At 35.8% G+C, this 14618-nt stretch overlaps 1 protein-coding gene and 1 pseudogene across 2 annotated transcripts in view; both read right to left on the reverse strand.

The window, feature by feature from the left end:
• The window catches only part of LOC131332479 (ent-kaurene oxidase-like), a 47237-nt gene extending 34434 nt beyond the window's left edge, over nucleotides 1-12803 (reverse strand). The window contains exons 1-8 of one of the 2 annotated variants that reach the window (XM_058366748.1): nucleotides 12530-12803; nucleotides 11155-11315; nucleotides 9897-10058; nucleotides 9486-9626; nucleotides 8428-8682; nucleotides 7989-8153; nucleotides 7703-7897; nucleotides 6780-7574 (exon numbers count right to left, since the gene is read on the reverse strand). In XM_058366748.1, the coding sequence (XP_058222731.1) occupies nucleotides 7254-7574; nucleotides 7703-7897; nucleotides 7989-8153; nucleotides 8428-8682; nucleotides 9486-9626; nucleotides 9897-10058; nucleotides 11155-11315; nucleotides 12530-12704 (1575 nt within the window). In that variant the 5' untranslated portion in view covers nucleotides 12705-12803 and the 3' untranslated portion in view covers nucleotides 6780-7253. Of the gene's footprint in view, nucleotides 1-6779; nucleotides 7575-7702; nucleotides 7898-7988; nucleotides 8154-8427; nucleotides 8683-9485; nucleotides 9627-9896; nucleotides 10059-11154; nucleotides 11316-12529 lie in introns of those variants that run through there. The other variant, XM_058366749.1, reaches the window with a different exon arrangement.
• The window catches only part of LOC131332487 (ent-kaurene oxidase, chloroplastic-like), a 61004-nt pseudogene that overhangs the window by 16798 nt on the left and 29588 nt on the right, over nucleotides 1-14618 (reverse strand).

Below are 14618 nucleotides of genomic sequence, written 5' to 3' on the forward strand. Positions count from 1 at the left end.
CATGCCCACTTCAAATTTGGGGTTTTCATTATCGTGCTCAATTCTAAATTTCTTGAACCGATGCTCCTTTATTTTTTTAGTGTTATTGTCATCATCTGAGGAGCTGTATGCACTTCCATCTTCTGTGTCATAGTAAGCATCACTAAGAACAATCTCTTCACCCTCTACATTATCCTCTGGTACATTCTTCTGACTACTCTCACCTATTCCCCTAAATTCTACCTCATCATCCACAAATGTCTCATATAATTCATCATCATTAGACATAGAATATGACCCATCACTATACATCTCATCTTCTGTTGACTTATCAGAGTATAATTCTTCTTCATGTACCACTTCCTCACCAAGTATCACTGCCTCATCAACAAACAAATCATCAATGTTAATCACCAAGTCATCTGCTTTACATGATCCTGTTTGGCTCTCCAAAAACTTCACCCCACCTATGTGCTCCACATACAGTTCTGCAATTCTAGTAGGAGGCAAGGATGTTACTAAAGCAACAACATCAACATCGCTTTTCATATGTACCAGCCCAATATCTAAGTTAAGCCCAGGAACCCTATAATGGAAAGTAACATGTGGTCCATACCCTAAATGCTGGGAAATACCTTCCAATTCAATGAGAGACAGCAGGTCAGAGTCAATTCCATCTATGACATCTATTTTACCCCCAACATATGCTCTGTTTGGCCCAGCAGTAAATACCCCACCATGGTGTATTTCTAAGAACATAAAAGACAACATAGGGCCTGCATGCAAAAGGTCAAAGGGAGGAAAAACAATAAATATCTACCAACCATGTGTTAAAAAATTAATCAAAATCATAAAGATACAACCAAAAGAAAACAAAAAAAACTAATCAACAATGCATATCTTTACAGAATATATAATATAATGGGTCCCTAGAAAGGGACAACTCATACACAGAATATATAATTCAATGGGTCCAAGAAAGCAACAACCCATACATATTATTATATACCAAAAGGAAGAAAAAAGTGTCGAAAGTGAATTTTTTTTTGACTTCAATGCACATTACCTGTTCTTGTAGGGTTTTACCACCACCGAATCTTCACAGCACTGAAGATCGCACAGCACTGAAGATCGTACAAGATTCTTCTTCTTACTGTTTCGAGATGAACAATATTCTAAGATTAGATAGTTGATTTTTGAGGACCCATCCTTTCTAGGGTTTTTCGTACATCAGGAGTGAGAGTGGAGAGGCGAGTGAGAGTGGAGAGAATGGGAAAGTAGGAAAAAAGTAGGGGAAAGTGGGTGGAACGTGGGAGGATAGGTGTTTTGACTATAATACCCCTGGTTTAGACGGCAAGTCTAAACGGCGTGTGCTATGTGGACCATTCAAACGCGGATTGAATACGTTGGGGATGCAATAGACACGTTTTGTAAAATGAGGACAAAATTGAAAATCCGGAAATACTTTGGGGACCATTCTTAAAAAAAAGCCCTTTTTTTATATATAAACATTTTGTACATCCTTTCACCTCTTTAAATTTGTTTCTTTAAACCTTTCTCTCTAATTTTAGTCCCTTCGTAGTGTTTCTTTAAACTTATTTTTTAAATCATTAACATTATTCGCTTTTGTTGAATTTTTTTATAATTTAATGTTTTGTTATATATCTTTAATAAATCTTTATACCTTTCTAAATTTGTTTATTTTATACTTCGTTTTAATTCTCTCTAATTTTAGTAACCTTTTGTAGTGCCTAAATTAATTTGATCACTTTAAATTTCTGCAAATACGATATTTTTTTTTGGTGGATTAATCTGTTCTTACTGTGTATATGCGTCCATAACAATTTTAACTCAACTACAATATTAAAATAGTAATAATTTGTTATGTTTCTTTTTAAATGGGTTAACCTTACATATTTTGAAAATAGATTAGTGACGATCCAACTTTGAGATATTTTGAAAATACATTTCGCAATTATTAAGTACTTTATCTTTTGTTTATCTTTTCATTAATTTTTTTTGTATGAATTAATAATAAGTTATCTCTACGAAAAGCAATCCATATATCCCATGCATTCTTTTTCTGAAAAGCATATTATTCATCCATAAACTTATAATCCCTATGTCCAGTCCTTTTTTTGAGTTTATAACAGTCAAAAGAACAATACGATAGAATTGATGAGTGCACTCTATTACCTAGAGTGTTCTATTCCTTGGGTATTTATATACAAATACGATTACAAGTGATGAGCTTTACAAAAGATATTGCAAATGATAAAATATAACCACTGAAATGGCTAACATTATCAGGACTTCTTTTCGTGATCAACTGATTTGCACTGATTGGTTGTCATCCCCCCGCAAGCTGATGGTCGAGGCATGATAGGCGCGTAAATGTTCACATACGCGCCCTCTAATTTATCTTTATTAAGACTATTTATATTATTATTGAAATTTTATGCTTTATTTTTTTGTATTGTAAATATTTAGAGAGTTTGATACAAAAAGTACGAAGTTGGAATTTTGAATGGTGCTCAAAGTTCGGCTGGTTGAGTTTAATCTGAAGTGCAAAATGGAGTACTGATTTACAACTCAATTGGCCTAGGAATTAATGTTCACTGAAAGTAAGAGAATAGGACGTGGACTTTTGTTTACTACGTGGGCCCATTGGTTCACAATTTTTTTGATTAAATGGTGGACCTTTCAAAGGCAAATCTCAGTGGAGATTAACAGGAAGGAAAAAAATAGGGCTATTAAAAAAGTTCGGCTACTGTAGAATAAAAGGAGATCACGCACGCTGTCAGAGAAAAGGTGGACGGAAGAAAAGGACGAAAAGAAAAAGCTGCGTTCTGGAATTTTTTTCGACGGACGAACGAAAAAGAGAACAAAGTGCAGAGATCTCTTCGTAGACCATGCATGGATCTCTTCGTAGACCATGCATGGACATCACGCAAAATAGAGGCAAATTCGCTTGAACGAAAAACAGGCTGTCGATTGTTTTTGTTCTGAATATTGTTAAGTTTTCTTTTGCGCTTTTTTTCCCTTCATGTTATTTTATATTTTATTCAATTACTTGCACTTCAGTAATTAGTTTTAATTTTTGTTTTTAATTAAATTTGTTCGTTGGTTATTATTTAACTTAGATCCTGTGTTTATTTTATATCCCGAGTAATAAAAAACATGATTAATTCTAGGGTTTCTTTCTTTTTATTTTTAATAATGAGTAAGTAGTTTTTCTGAGGTTTGGTCGTTGGGTAAAGGCGCGACGCGACCCAATTAGGATTCGTCTCGCAATTTTCTACACATTAATTTAATTAAATAAATTTAGTTGGTGAAAACTACATCCGTTGGACAATCCGAGGTATTGCCAGGACTCATGTGAGGGGGAATAGGGGACCAAAATCTGTTCGCCGCTGTGTATGAGACTGGCAACCTTAAAATTCACATCCTTCGGAGTTTTCAATTCTCCCTAAATTTAACCATTTTTTTAAACTTTGAAAAGCAAGCGGATTCTGATTGGGTAGTGAGCGCTGGATTCTCTACGACCGTGCCTCTTTTTTTAATCGTTTTGCAAGTTATCTGTTAGTATTAGTTAATTAATCAACTAAAAGACAAGGGGTGAATACCTAAGAGCTAATTTTAATTTTACAACCCGAGGTTTCACAGCACACACTTCACCGTCCTTAGTGGATTCGACTCTGGTCTTACCCGGTATTGTGCTACATTGGTCTCAGCCCTACGCTTGGGGCAACCCATTATTTTAGGTCTAGGAATCGGTCAAGCAAGGCATGACCTTCAGATTGAAACGTAGTGTCCGAAAGCGGGAAGACGCAAGTCCTTTTGTAAAAATATCAGCAATTTGATCCTTGGTGCTAATACATTAGACAGTTAAATCACCCCGAGCGACTTTATCATGCACAAAATGATAATAAATTTCAACGTGCTTTGTGCGGGCATGAAAAACGGGATTGGCTGTAAGATATGTTGCACCAATATTATCACACCACAGTAATGGAGTGGCAAAGATATAAAGACCAAGTTCGAAGAGGAGTTACTGAACCCAAGTTAATTCGGCGACCACATCCGCAATAGCCTTGCACTCAGATTTAGTTGAAGAGTGAGCAACAGTGCGTTGCTTGCGAGAGGACTTCTTTTCTTGATCAACTGATCATTTGCACTGATTGATTGACAATAACTATGGGATGAACTTTTTTTTAGCATGCCCTTAAAAATGTTTGTATTCAAACAATAAATTTTAGTACAATTTGAACATACTGACATTGTTAACAATTAATTTCAATTGGGGAAAAGTGAATTCATATAATTCGTGAGTAACATATTTTTTATTCATCAATTCAATGCGATTGGCGAGGAAACTATTTTTTTTCGTTTATCACTTTTTTATTTTAATAATTTTGTTAATGATATTGAACTATGTAGTTGATTATCCTTTACAACCGTGATATTAAAGATACATGAACATAATTAATAATGACTTACATATAAAAAATTTAATGAGTCGTAAAAAATGTGACAAAATATTTTCTTGCCAAAAAGTTACATTTAGCAAGGAAAACAAATTTCCTCACAAAAGGGTTACAATTGGCGAGGAAATAATAATTTCCTTGCTAGATGTAACTTTTCGGCGACGCTAAATATAACTTTTTAGAGACGAAATTGAATTTCCTCGTAGATTGTGTACTTTTAGCGACGAAATCTATTTTCCTCGCCATATTTCCCCGCAATAGGCCTTCCGTGTTGTAGTGTCTGTTCAGTGACGTCATGATGACGCCGCTTGGCTTGTGCAAGGCATATGACCGTGCTTGGAGAGCAAGTCAAGGAGACTCTATAAATATTGAAGGATAACAACCCTAAGAGGTACACACACTCAGATACTCAAAACCCTAGTTTCTCATTTTATTCTCTGCACGTTCTCATCCTCTCGCCGGAAGGTCTTGCCGGGCAACTCCGGTCAAGTCTTAGTCGTGTGTTCACTGTGCAGGTTAGAATGAGAAGGCTAAGAAGCTCACAAACCAACGGAGGAGGAACTCTAATCAAGGATCATGGGCCACACACCTGCAAATCCCATGTCGATCATGTAAATAATAACTTTGGCTCCCTCCTCTAACAGCTTAACCTTTTAGATATATGAGTTGGTGGTTGTAATTTAATATGATATCAGACTATCAGAGCTAGCAGATAATGTATTCCGAAATTCATCGCCTACCTAATGATTAAAACTCACCTCTTTCGTCGCAAATCCAAAGAGCTCGGATGAATAGATGTTCCTGAAGTTTACAGGTTGAAGACCATTGTTCTTCACATGAGTATGCAAGTCTTTTACAAAGATTATCTATCAAGGTATCTCTGTGAACCCGATGTCGCTTCTGAAAAACGAGAAGAGAGGGAAAAAATTAGGGAAAATGACGGCCAAGAACGTGTTTGATAATTAATACCTTCCAAGGATATTTTCAGCATTAACAAATGTTCTCAGTATGTCCTTGACGGGTATTAATTATCAAAACACGTCCTGGGCCGTTATTTTCCCAAAAATTATGCGAAAAATAAACACAGTAATCTAGAGGAAAATTATATATGCAGCACCAACCTGAACATCAGGTCCCAAAACATTTTTGATTATATGTCGCTTCATTGTTCAGTGGAAATCGCCATAATCACACATTGCAACCATGCATTGATCGAAAGTAACACTTGATAAAGCCTTTGATAGCTTTTTTGTTGAGATCGATGAGAATCTGGTCACCATGGCCTAAAAAAACCAAGAGGGAGTAGAAAACTTAGTACTGTTAAAACTGAAGCAATTGCGACCTTCATCATTGGAAAAACGCTAAAGACTCTCTGTTTTGCTTGAAGGGTTTTTGCAGAACTTCTTCTTTGTAGCTCTTTGAGCTAGCATGATCTGTTTGACATTATTTTAGTGTAGCCACTGATCGATGGATTGCCCACGGGGTAAGTTTTAATCCCAAAAGAAGCCAAACCATGTAAAATTCATGTCATGCACTCTGTTTGATTTATCTCACCTTTGTTTAGTTTCTCGATCTCTCATTTGTTTGGTTTGCTTGACACTTTATTTTTGTTCTTCGTCGTCATATTTGTAACCGTCAATTGTTATTGGGTGTGGTTGAGTTTTGGGCGGCCCTCTCTCCACAACACAATTACCCATCCGGCAAATACACGAAGGGATACTTTAAAGATGCAAGTTGACACACTTGCTCACAAACTCACATTCACATATTTAGGAGCATGCATTGAGAGAGAGAGAGAGAGAGAGAGAGAGATGCTAATATTTTGGACTTTATTTGTAATATTTGGGTTTTTAGGCCTTCAAGGGGAATAGGTTTTGCCCATGTAGATGTGAATGAGCTTTGTTCTATCTGGATGTATTTTTCAACCCTTTGTTGTATTTCTCTTTTCTCTTAATAAAATATTATTTTTACTGATAAAAAGAAAAAAACAACATGAGAATGAGTGTATGGAGCTGCGCACTACGTGTACTTGTCCCGAGAAGATAAAGATTGGAAAGTTTTTCCAGCAAGAACTCGAGTTCGTCCGACCACTTGACGTATTGTGACCCCTCACCACTTTAAATGTTAGCCACTCGACTTATTGTTTTATGCAACTAACACCCATGTTTCCTTCGAAAAATAAACAGAAATAGTCCGGTATGAAATCGTCTTAAATTTCTTGCTATAGATAGAGCAAATATAGCGAACACTTTTTTTTTGACAAGCATGGTTCGGGGGATGTAGCATAAATAGCGAACTCTTTTTCGACAAGCATTTTTTTGGATCAATCGGTAGGCTTTATTCATTATCCATCGGAAGACATATCCAGAGAAGCCTCCAACTGAGCCGGAGGGAGAAATCTCCCCCCCAAAGTGGAGAATCAAAAGATAGGACAAAATAATTGGCTATCAAATCAGCCACCTATTACATGCACGAGGAATAGAACCACAAATTACAGGAATACAGCATTAATTAGTCGGCAAAGTTGCATAAACAAAACACTGCGTCCGCACACACCAAATACTTATTAAGGGTGCATTCTTGTGATCTTATTTTAGAATCTTAACTTATTTTGGATCTTATTTTCAAATAAGTTTAGATTATGCATTCTTCTAAACTTATTTGTCTAAATAAATTTAGGAGAATGACTAAACTTTAAGTTCCAAATTAAGATAACAAGAACGCACCCTACTTTGCCGTCCATCGATCCAACGCCAACCGAACACAAATATTTCCCGCCAATCTCGATCATAAATTTCTCGGCCGTATGACTGCATGCATCGGACGAAGTTTCATAGTCGCGATTCCAACAATATCCACATCTTTTTCCTCCCGATCTTCGAGTCTCCACTCAAACTCTTGCACCAATCTCGCGATTGTAGTGCTACCGATCACCACCCCTTGGAGAGAACCCGCACAAAGCCTCTTTCCAGCTCCAAACGCCATTGTCTTGTACAAATCATTGGGAGCGTATTCCTTCTTGTCGTCGAGAAATCTCTCAGGGTTCCATTCTTCGGGTCTCTCCCACTGCTTCTCATTCATGTTACACCCGTAAAGGTTGATAGCAATCTAGGAGTACAACAAATTTAAGAATTATTAATTATTAAAATGGCACACCCGCTATTACCACAAATTAGAGGAGTACCCAAAATAAATAATGAATGGGCCGGCTTCATGAAAAATAAAGAATAACCAACCTCACTTCCAGCAGGAACATAGTATCCTCCTAATTCTATATCTTCATTTACATATCGCAGAGGAACCATTGGAAGAGCAGGGTATTTTCTCAGAGTTTCATGGAAAACAGCATCTAATATTGGAAGCTGACACAGATTGTCCTCGGTAACCTTATCGGACCCGCAAACGCTTCGAATTTCTTCGTAAAGACTTTCCTGTGTATTCACTCGAACGAAGATCAGAAGAATCACGCAAGAATTACGAAAAAAAAAATCATGCGCGTAAGCTGGCTCGAACACCACCAACCTGTATCTTTTGATTCTTTGCAAGTTCAAACAGGGCCCATTCTGTGGTGATCATGGTAGTGTCTGACGATTCAATAATCACTTCCCAAACCAAACTAGTAATTTCTTTCTCTGTTAGTGTTTTCCCTTCGGCTAACAGATACTTGAGATAACAGTTGTTCATCTCCTGGCTCAAATCAATGCAAGTCAACAAAACAGTTAAGCCACCACACCATGCAAATCAACTAAATAACCAAGTTAACCAAACGAGCCCTTAACATGGTCAAGGACGGTGTTGGAGATGTTCACATATTGTTAATCTCGCCTTGATAGGATTTCTGTTATCGCTACCGCTATTTCAAACCTTGAATCCAATGGTCTCCGAGGGAGTCAAAATCATAGAGAACATGTACATTAATTCAAAGTAATCGTAACAACATGCATTAAGGGTACGTACGTACCGCGCCAGAAGCAGCTCGTTTAGTCTGCTCCTTAATGAGAGCCTTCATCACTGCTAGCCTACGGGAATACATTTTCTCGACTTTCCTTTCAAAATTCCTCTGCGGAATCCATTTTAGGCAAGGGAAGTAGTCTCCCAAATCTACGTACTGGAGCGCAATTTCTACTGGGTCTGTCAATAAAATCTTTAATATCTCGGGTCTTGATAATCTTCCCAGCTCCTCCACATTGATATACTCCACATCCCTCCCTATAGCCTGCAAATCCCATGTTGATAATATAAATATGAATTATAACTTTGCCCCCCCCTCCCCAACAGCTAAACTTTTTAGATATATATGAGTTGGTGATTATAATTTAATATGATATCAGAGCTAGCAAACAATGGATTTTGTTTTCGAACCTCATCATCGTCTACCTAATGATTAAAATCTACACGTGTTTATTTTAATTATGGATGAGAGTTTGGCTAACCATGACGGGCGGATTGAGAGAATTTAAATAATAAAGTTAGCCATTTTCTATAACAACTTAAGCTTTTAGTATTTTAGATAAATTGACGGTTAACAATCTACTCCGTCTGTCCTATTTTTATTGTTCATTATTTTTTTTTGTCTTTTTTGTGTCTATTGTTTATATCTTTTAATCGGTAATGTTTTTATGATTTCGACAACTTTGTATAATAGAACAAATTAAAATTTATCAAATAATATCTCTATTGTATATTTTTCGAAATCCACATTAAAAGATATAAGCTATTGACACAAAAGAAACAAAAAGAATAATAGACAATGAAAATGGGACGAAAGGAGTAATAACACACCCCAATTTCCACTTGTCCTAGGCTTGTTTATATTTGTTACAAAAGGTTAGGTAATGACAGCTGAAAAATACAAATAAAACTCACCTCTTTCATCGCTAGCCCAAAGAGCTCTGATGAATAGATGAATTGACAGTTAACAATCTAATTATACACCCTAATTTCCACTTGTCCTAGGCCCGTTTACATTTGTTACAAAAGGTTAGGTAATGACAGCTGAAAAATACAAATAAAACTCACCTCTTTCAACGCTAACCCAAAGATATCAGATGAATAGATATCCCTGAAGTTTACAGGTTGAAGGCCATGGTTCTTCACATGAGTATGGAAGTCTTTTACAACATCATCTATCAAGGTATCTCTGTGACCCCGATGTTGCTTCTGAAAATCAATCGAGAAGAGAGAAAAAAGAAGAAGAAGAAGTTGAAGTTATGCCAATATTGTATACATTAGCGAAGGTTAGCAAAGTATTAGTAATCAACAGGAAGTTCGGAAGTTCAAAAGTTGTCCATAGTCCTGAACTCTAAACCCGCCCTTGTGGGACCCGAACGCTAGCTTTGTGAGGCTCGAACTCCGGCTTCCGGGGTATATGAGACAACCAACTCACCAAACTTGGTTTCGCAGAGGAAAATTATTCAACACCAAACCAACCTGAGCATTAGGTCCGACAACATTATGGGTTAGATGTCGCTTCGCCGTTTTGTGGAAGTCGCCATAATCACACAGTGCAACCATCTTTCGATCGAAAGCAGCCCTTGATAAAGTCTTTGATAGGTTTTTTCTTGTGATCGATGAGAATCTGGTCACCATGGCCTTAAAAAAAAACCCAAGAGGGACTATATATTAATTAAGTAGAAAACTAAGTACTGTTAAAACTGAAGCAATTGCAAAACACGTCACTGCGAGGCCGGATAGATTGGCATTTTATGCCTTTATATATATGAAAAAAAAGGCTCCGTTTTCCACTAAAAATTTTGCACTAGGACTTATTGGCTTTTGAGAAGCTATTCAAAATTTTGCACTAAATTTTTTTCTCAAAAGTTAATTAAGTTGTTCCCACTAAAACCAAAGGTGCGGCTGCTTTAGGGCTCCGAAATTTAAGCAAAAAATTGGATCTCATTTCTTATATATAAGTTATTATTATAGTATATATAATAGGTTTTTTTTTTTAATGACGAAGAAGAATATTTTATATATAACAACTCTTCCATGCTATAGCACAATTCCAGTTCTGGCATCAGTGGCTTGTGCAACATCTTAAAGTCTGGAAGTGCCAGTTTCAACTCCTAGGATGATTAGTTTTGGCAAAACAATTTCCTTTTTCTTATTTTTCTCTTGGATCTAGGTGTAGATAATGTACAACTCTTACACCTCTCTTATACTATAAATTAATTATGCTTTAGTGCTTGTAGCTGTGTGTTGAGGTTTGTCCTTGGTGTTCCGTTTAGGCTTTGAGTGTTTTGTTTAGGTTCTCCTCTGGCTCTGGCTTGTTGTTTTGGTTGGCATTTTGCTGTCTTTTTTCGGTCTTGGGTAGCGTTTTCTCAGTATGCCCTTGTTCCATTTAATTTTTGTAATTCTTTATAAAAATTAATAAATGTGCTCTCATGGGAGTGTTGGAAATTGTCGCATGGTTAATTATCTCCTTCAAAACTAATATATGAGCCTGAGCGGTCTCTCCACTCATTATCAATTGGTATTGAGTTGGATGCTTTAACTTGAATAACTATCATTGCAATTTGATCATGTACTCTGTGGCAAACATAGATAATCCAAACATGTACCGTATACTAAACAACATGAATTAAAAGTTGCTCTGATACCACATGTCAGAAAAGGCGTAAGAGTCCATTGTTTATATGATCACCCATTTCCAAGCAAAAGATGAAAAAGATCGAGAGAGAATATATACCTCCTTGGCAATGTCCTCGCTGTTGAGGACAATAATTGGCTTGGATCCAACTCTTATAGAGTAGATAGGACCATATTTTTTGGCCAACTTAACAAAGGTCATGTGGGGTTTCCCCTCCCTCAGTTGCAGCGCATTGCCAATCACTGGTAACCCTGATACCTCTGCACCCACATACAACAAGTAGTTTTATCCATATAATTAATGACAAATCACCCGCAACATAAAATGAGTATTTAAAAATGATGCATTTTTTCGTCAAAACGATCCAACAAACTTTTTTTTCTCCCACAATTTTACTATATATTGAAAAGTTCTTTTATTTATGGAAAATATTTGATTTGCTGTTTACGAAAATGCAGTTTTTAAAGTTTATTTAATAATTTAAATAATAAGGAGTTTCAATTGCCTTTAAATAAACATGTTCTTTTTGAAACACAAGTAAACATGTTCTTGGTGGTGTGGTAGCTTAGGTTTTTGGGATGTTTAAGGAGTTGGGTTCAAATCTCTACTCCTTAACTCTTCCTAAGTTTTTCCAAATTTTGCTTGCAAAGATTTGTAAGCGGAGATAGATGGTCCAATATTAGGACTTACGTTTTAGGCCCCAAATATCTTTGAGCCAGCACTGACTATGACCCAGTCCCGACCCAAGTGGATCTGCAATTGATTGTAATCACCCACTTGAGATTACTAAATTTTTGTGAAGGCTCATTTTTTCCTCGAGATATTTATGTAATCTTGTGATTTTTTTTGTTTAATATTGAAGTCTTTGTAAGCATGTGTTGAACTTTATGTTGAAAGTAAAATGATATTGCCTATTCATTTGAATTTTGTTTTTTAAGTTGAAGTCAATGAATTGTGCCAACATGCCCTAGCCGATCGAGAAACTTCACCATTTGTCCATTACTTAAAAGCACCGACCTCTATATCTTTATTTTGGACACCAAATCTCTATATTTAGAGGATATTTTGTAATTTGGAGATCAAAATTCTAAAAAGAATAATGAGTCCACCTAAGATTCCAGCGTAGAGTGCAAAAAGTTGAAAAAAAAAAATGAAGTAAATTACAAAATTTCTCCTCGATATAGACATTTCGTTTCCAAAAAAAATATGATGCTCTTAGGTGCTGCGAAAAGCAACCGTTTTAAAAAATATATTATAAGTAGTGATTTATGGAAACTCCGTTTAAATGTGGAATAACGCACAGCAAACGGAGTAACGTGCATTCAATGCACTAAATTTTTTTCCAAAGGGAAAACGTCCTTCAGGAGTGTGTGTATATATATATATATATTACTAGCAGGTGCCCGTGCTTTGGAATGTAACATAATCTCTGTAAGTATCTATATAAGTGGACTCGACAAGATAAATGCAGTACCAGGCACTGGAGGGAGTTGAGACCCTCTACTCTTTTTTTGAACTGCAGACACTCTACTCTTTTGCTCATGAAAATACCAATTGATCAACCACAACAAAAGCCCACCCAGTACGACGGCCGGAGCCGCCATAGCAATGGCGGTGCTCATGGGCGCCGTTGCTGGAAGAACAATCATGGAGTTTCTTTAATTTACCTCATGGGTTTCGCTCTCTCAATGAAAAGATAGCTCTTTCAATGGAAGATATATATAGAAGATCAAGAGAGCTATTTTAATATAGTGAAGTGGGGTCGTGAGCAGTTGGAGGTGAAAGCAGGGATGGATCTGTGGGGTTCCCACTCAAAAATAATAATAAATTTTGGACCAAAAAATTAACATTATTCTTAGAAATTTTAATTATATTCAATAAATTAATTGTGGTGTTTAAAAAAAATTCTCAATTTTCTTTGTGCGGATATTTGTCTAATCATCTCCAAAATCTACTCATCAAATACTATTTTTCATGTTTTTTGATGAACAATATTGATAAGGGTATTTGGATGGGATCCGAAAAGTGAAAATGTAGGGTGAGGTAGATAAGGAGGGTAGTTGGTGAGGTGTTCCTATCCAATCTTGGTTGGATATAGCTCTGTAATTTCATGTAATAGTTACTGTTTTTGATCGATGTACTCCGTCGAATTTAATAAAAAGTTCCGTTTGCCAAGAAAAAAAATTGATAAATCAAAAGTTTAGGGACACAATACTAAATACAACTTCTCATATACATGTCGGACCCACACGCTCACAAAATTCTTTTCCACTTTTACCCCGGCTTTTTACCTTTTCCTTATGATCCCATGTATAATTACCCGAACAAAATGGTAAAACATGTGATCGAGAAGTTTCCCCTTCACCTTCAAAACCGGTCACCTTCATATAAAATCAACTGGTCCTTTTTAGGCTCCGTTCCAGAAATTTTCTTAAAAAATAAGCAGTTTATTTCACATTTTCAAACTTAAAAATAAAATAAATGAAAACTATTTTTTCAATTTTTTTTGCATCGTATAAAAGATCTCATCGAGATCTTCCAAACAAGATCCATATTGTATATTTTTAGATTTTAATAAATTCATAATTTTTTAGCTTGAAATTGCCTTCGTAAACAATAAAAGTTTATTTTTTGTTCCGGAACGGAGCCTTATTATACTTGGGATACAAGATACTCCCTCGTCCCGATTTGTTTGTCTCTTTTCACTATTTGGGACTTCCTATAAAATTATCTATATGTTTTAATTTATAATATTTTTTATATGCAATATGGATTTTATTTGACAAATCTCAATTAGGTCTAAAAATATAATGTTCTCAAAATTATATAAAACATTAAAGATTGTGAGATATAAACAATTTTTTAAAAGACAAGTATGTTGATATTGGATAAACAAATTGGGACGGAGAGAGTATCAACTAATCATTACGGTCATGACTCATACATGTGGTTAAGGTTATGGTTTTAATCATCAAAAAAGCTATGAGCAGGGATAATCCGCAAGGACAAACGCGTTTAGCCCCATTTGGATCCCGAAAAAATTTAGAAAATATTCATAAATTTTTGAATATTATTTTATGGGGCCCTGTAAAAAATCAGCTCTAACGGATATCGGTAAGTATTACTTTTGGTAAGTATGGGCGAAATTGCTCAGTTCGCCCCTACGAATCCAAAAGTAATACTTACCGATATCCGCTAGAGCTGATTTTTTACAGGGCCCCATAAAATAATATTCAAAAATTTATGAATATTTTTTTAAATTTTTTCGGGATCCAAATGGGGCTAAACGCGTTTGTCTTTTACGGATTATCCGTGCTCATAGCAGGGCTGTTTAATCATACCTATTGTTTGCTATAATGGCTTTTCCCTTTTCTACTTCCCACGTGAAACAAATGTACACATTGCTTGAAGAACAATTGTGGAGTTTCTTGAACTAGGGACGTGCTCTGTACGATCTGGAGTGTCCATCTCGATAATCAACGGTTTAGATTTAAAAAAAAATATTGTTCCAGTAAAAAACTTAACTCTTCATATCAAAAATATAAAGATATATCTAATTTTTT

Source organism: Rhododendron vialii, chromosome 7a (genome assembly GCF_030253575.1).
Source record: "Rhododendron vialii isolate Sample 1 chromosome 7a, ASM3025357v1".
Lineage (NCBI taxonomy): Eukaryota > Viridiplantae > Streptophyta > Magnoliopsida > Ericales > Ericaceae > Rhododendron > Rhododendron vialii.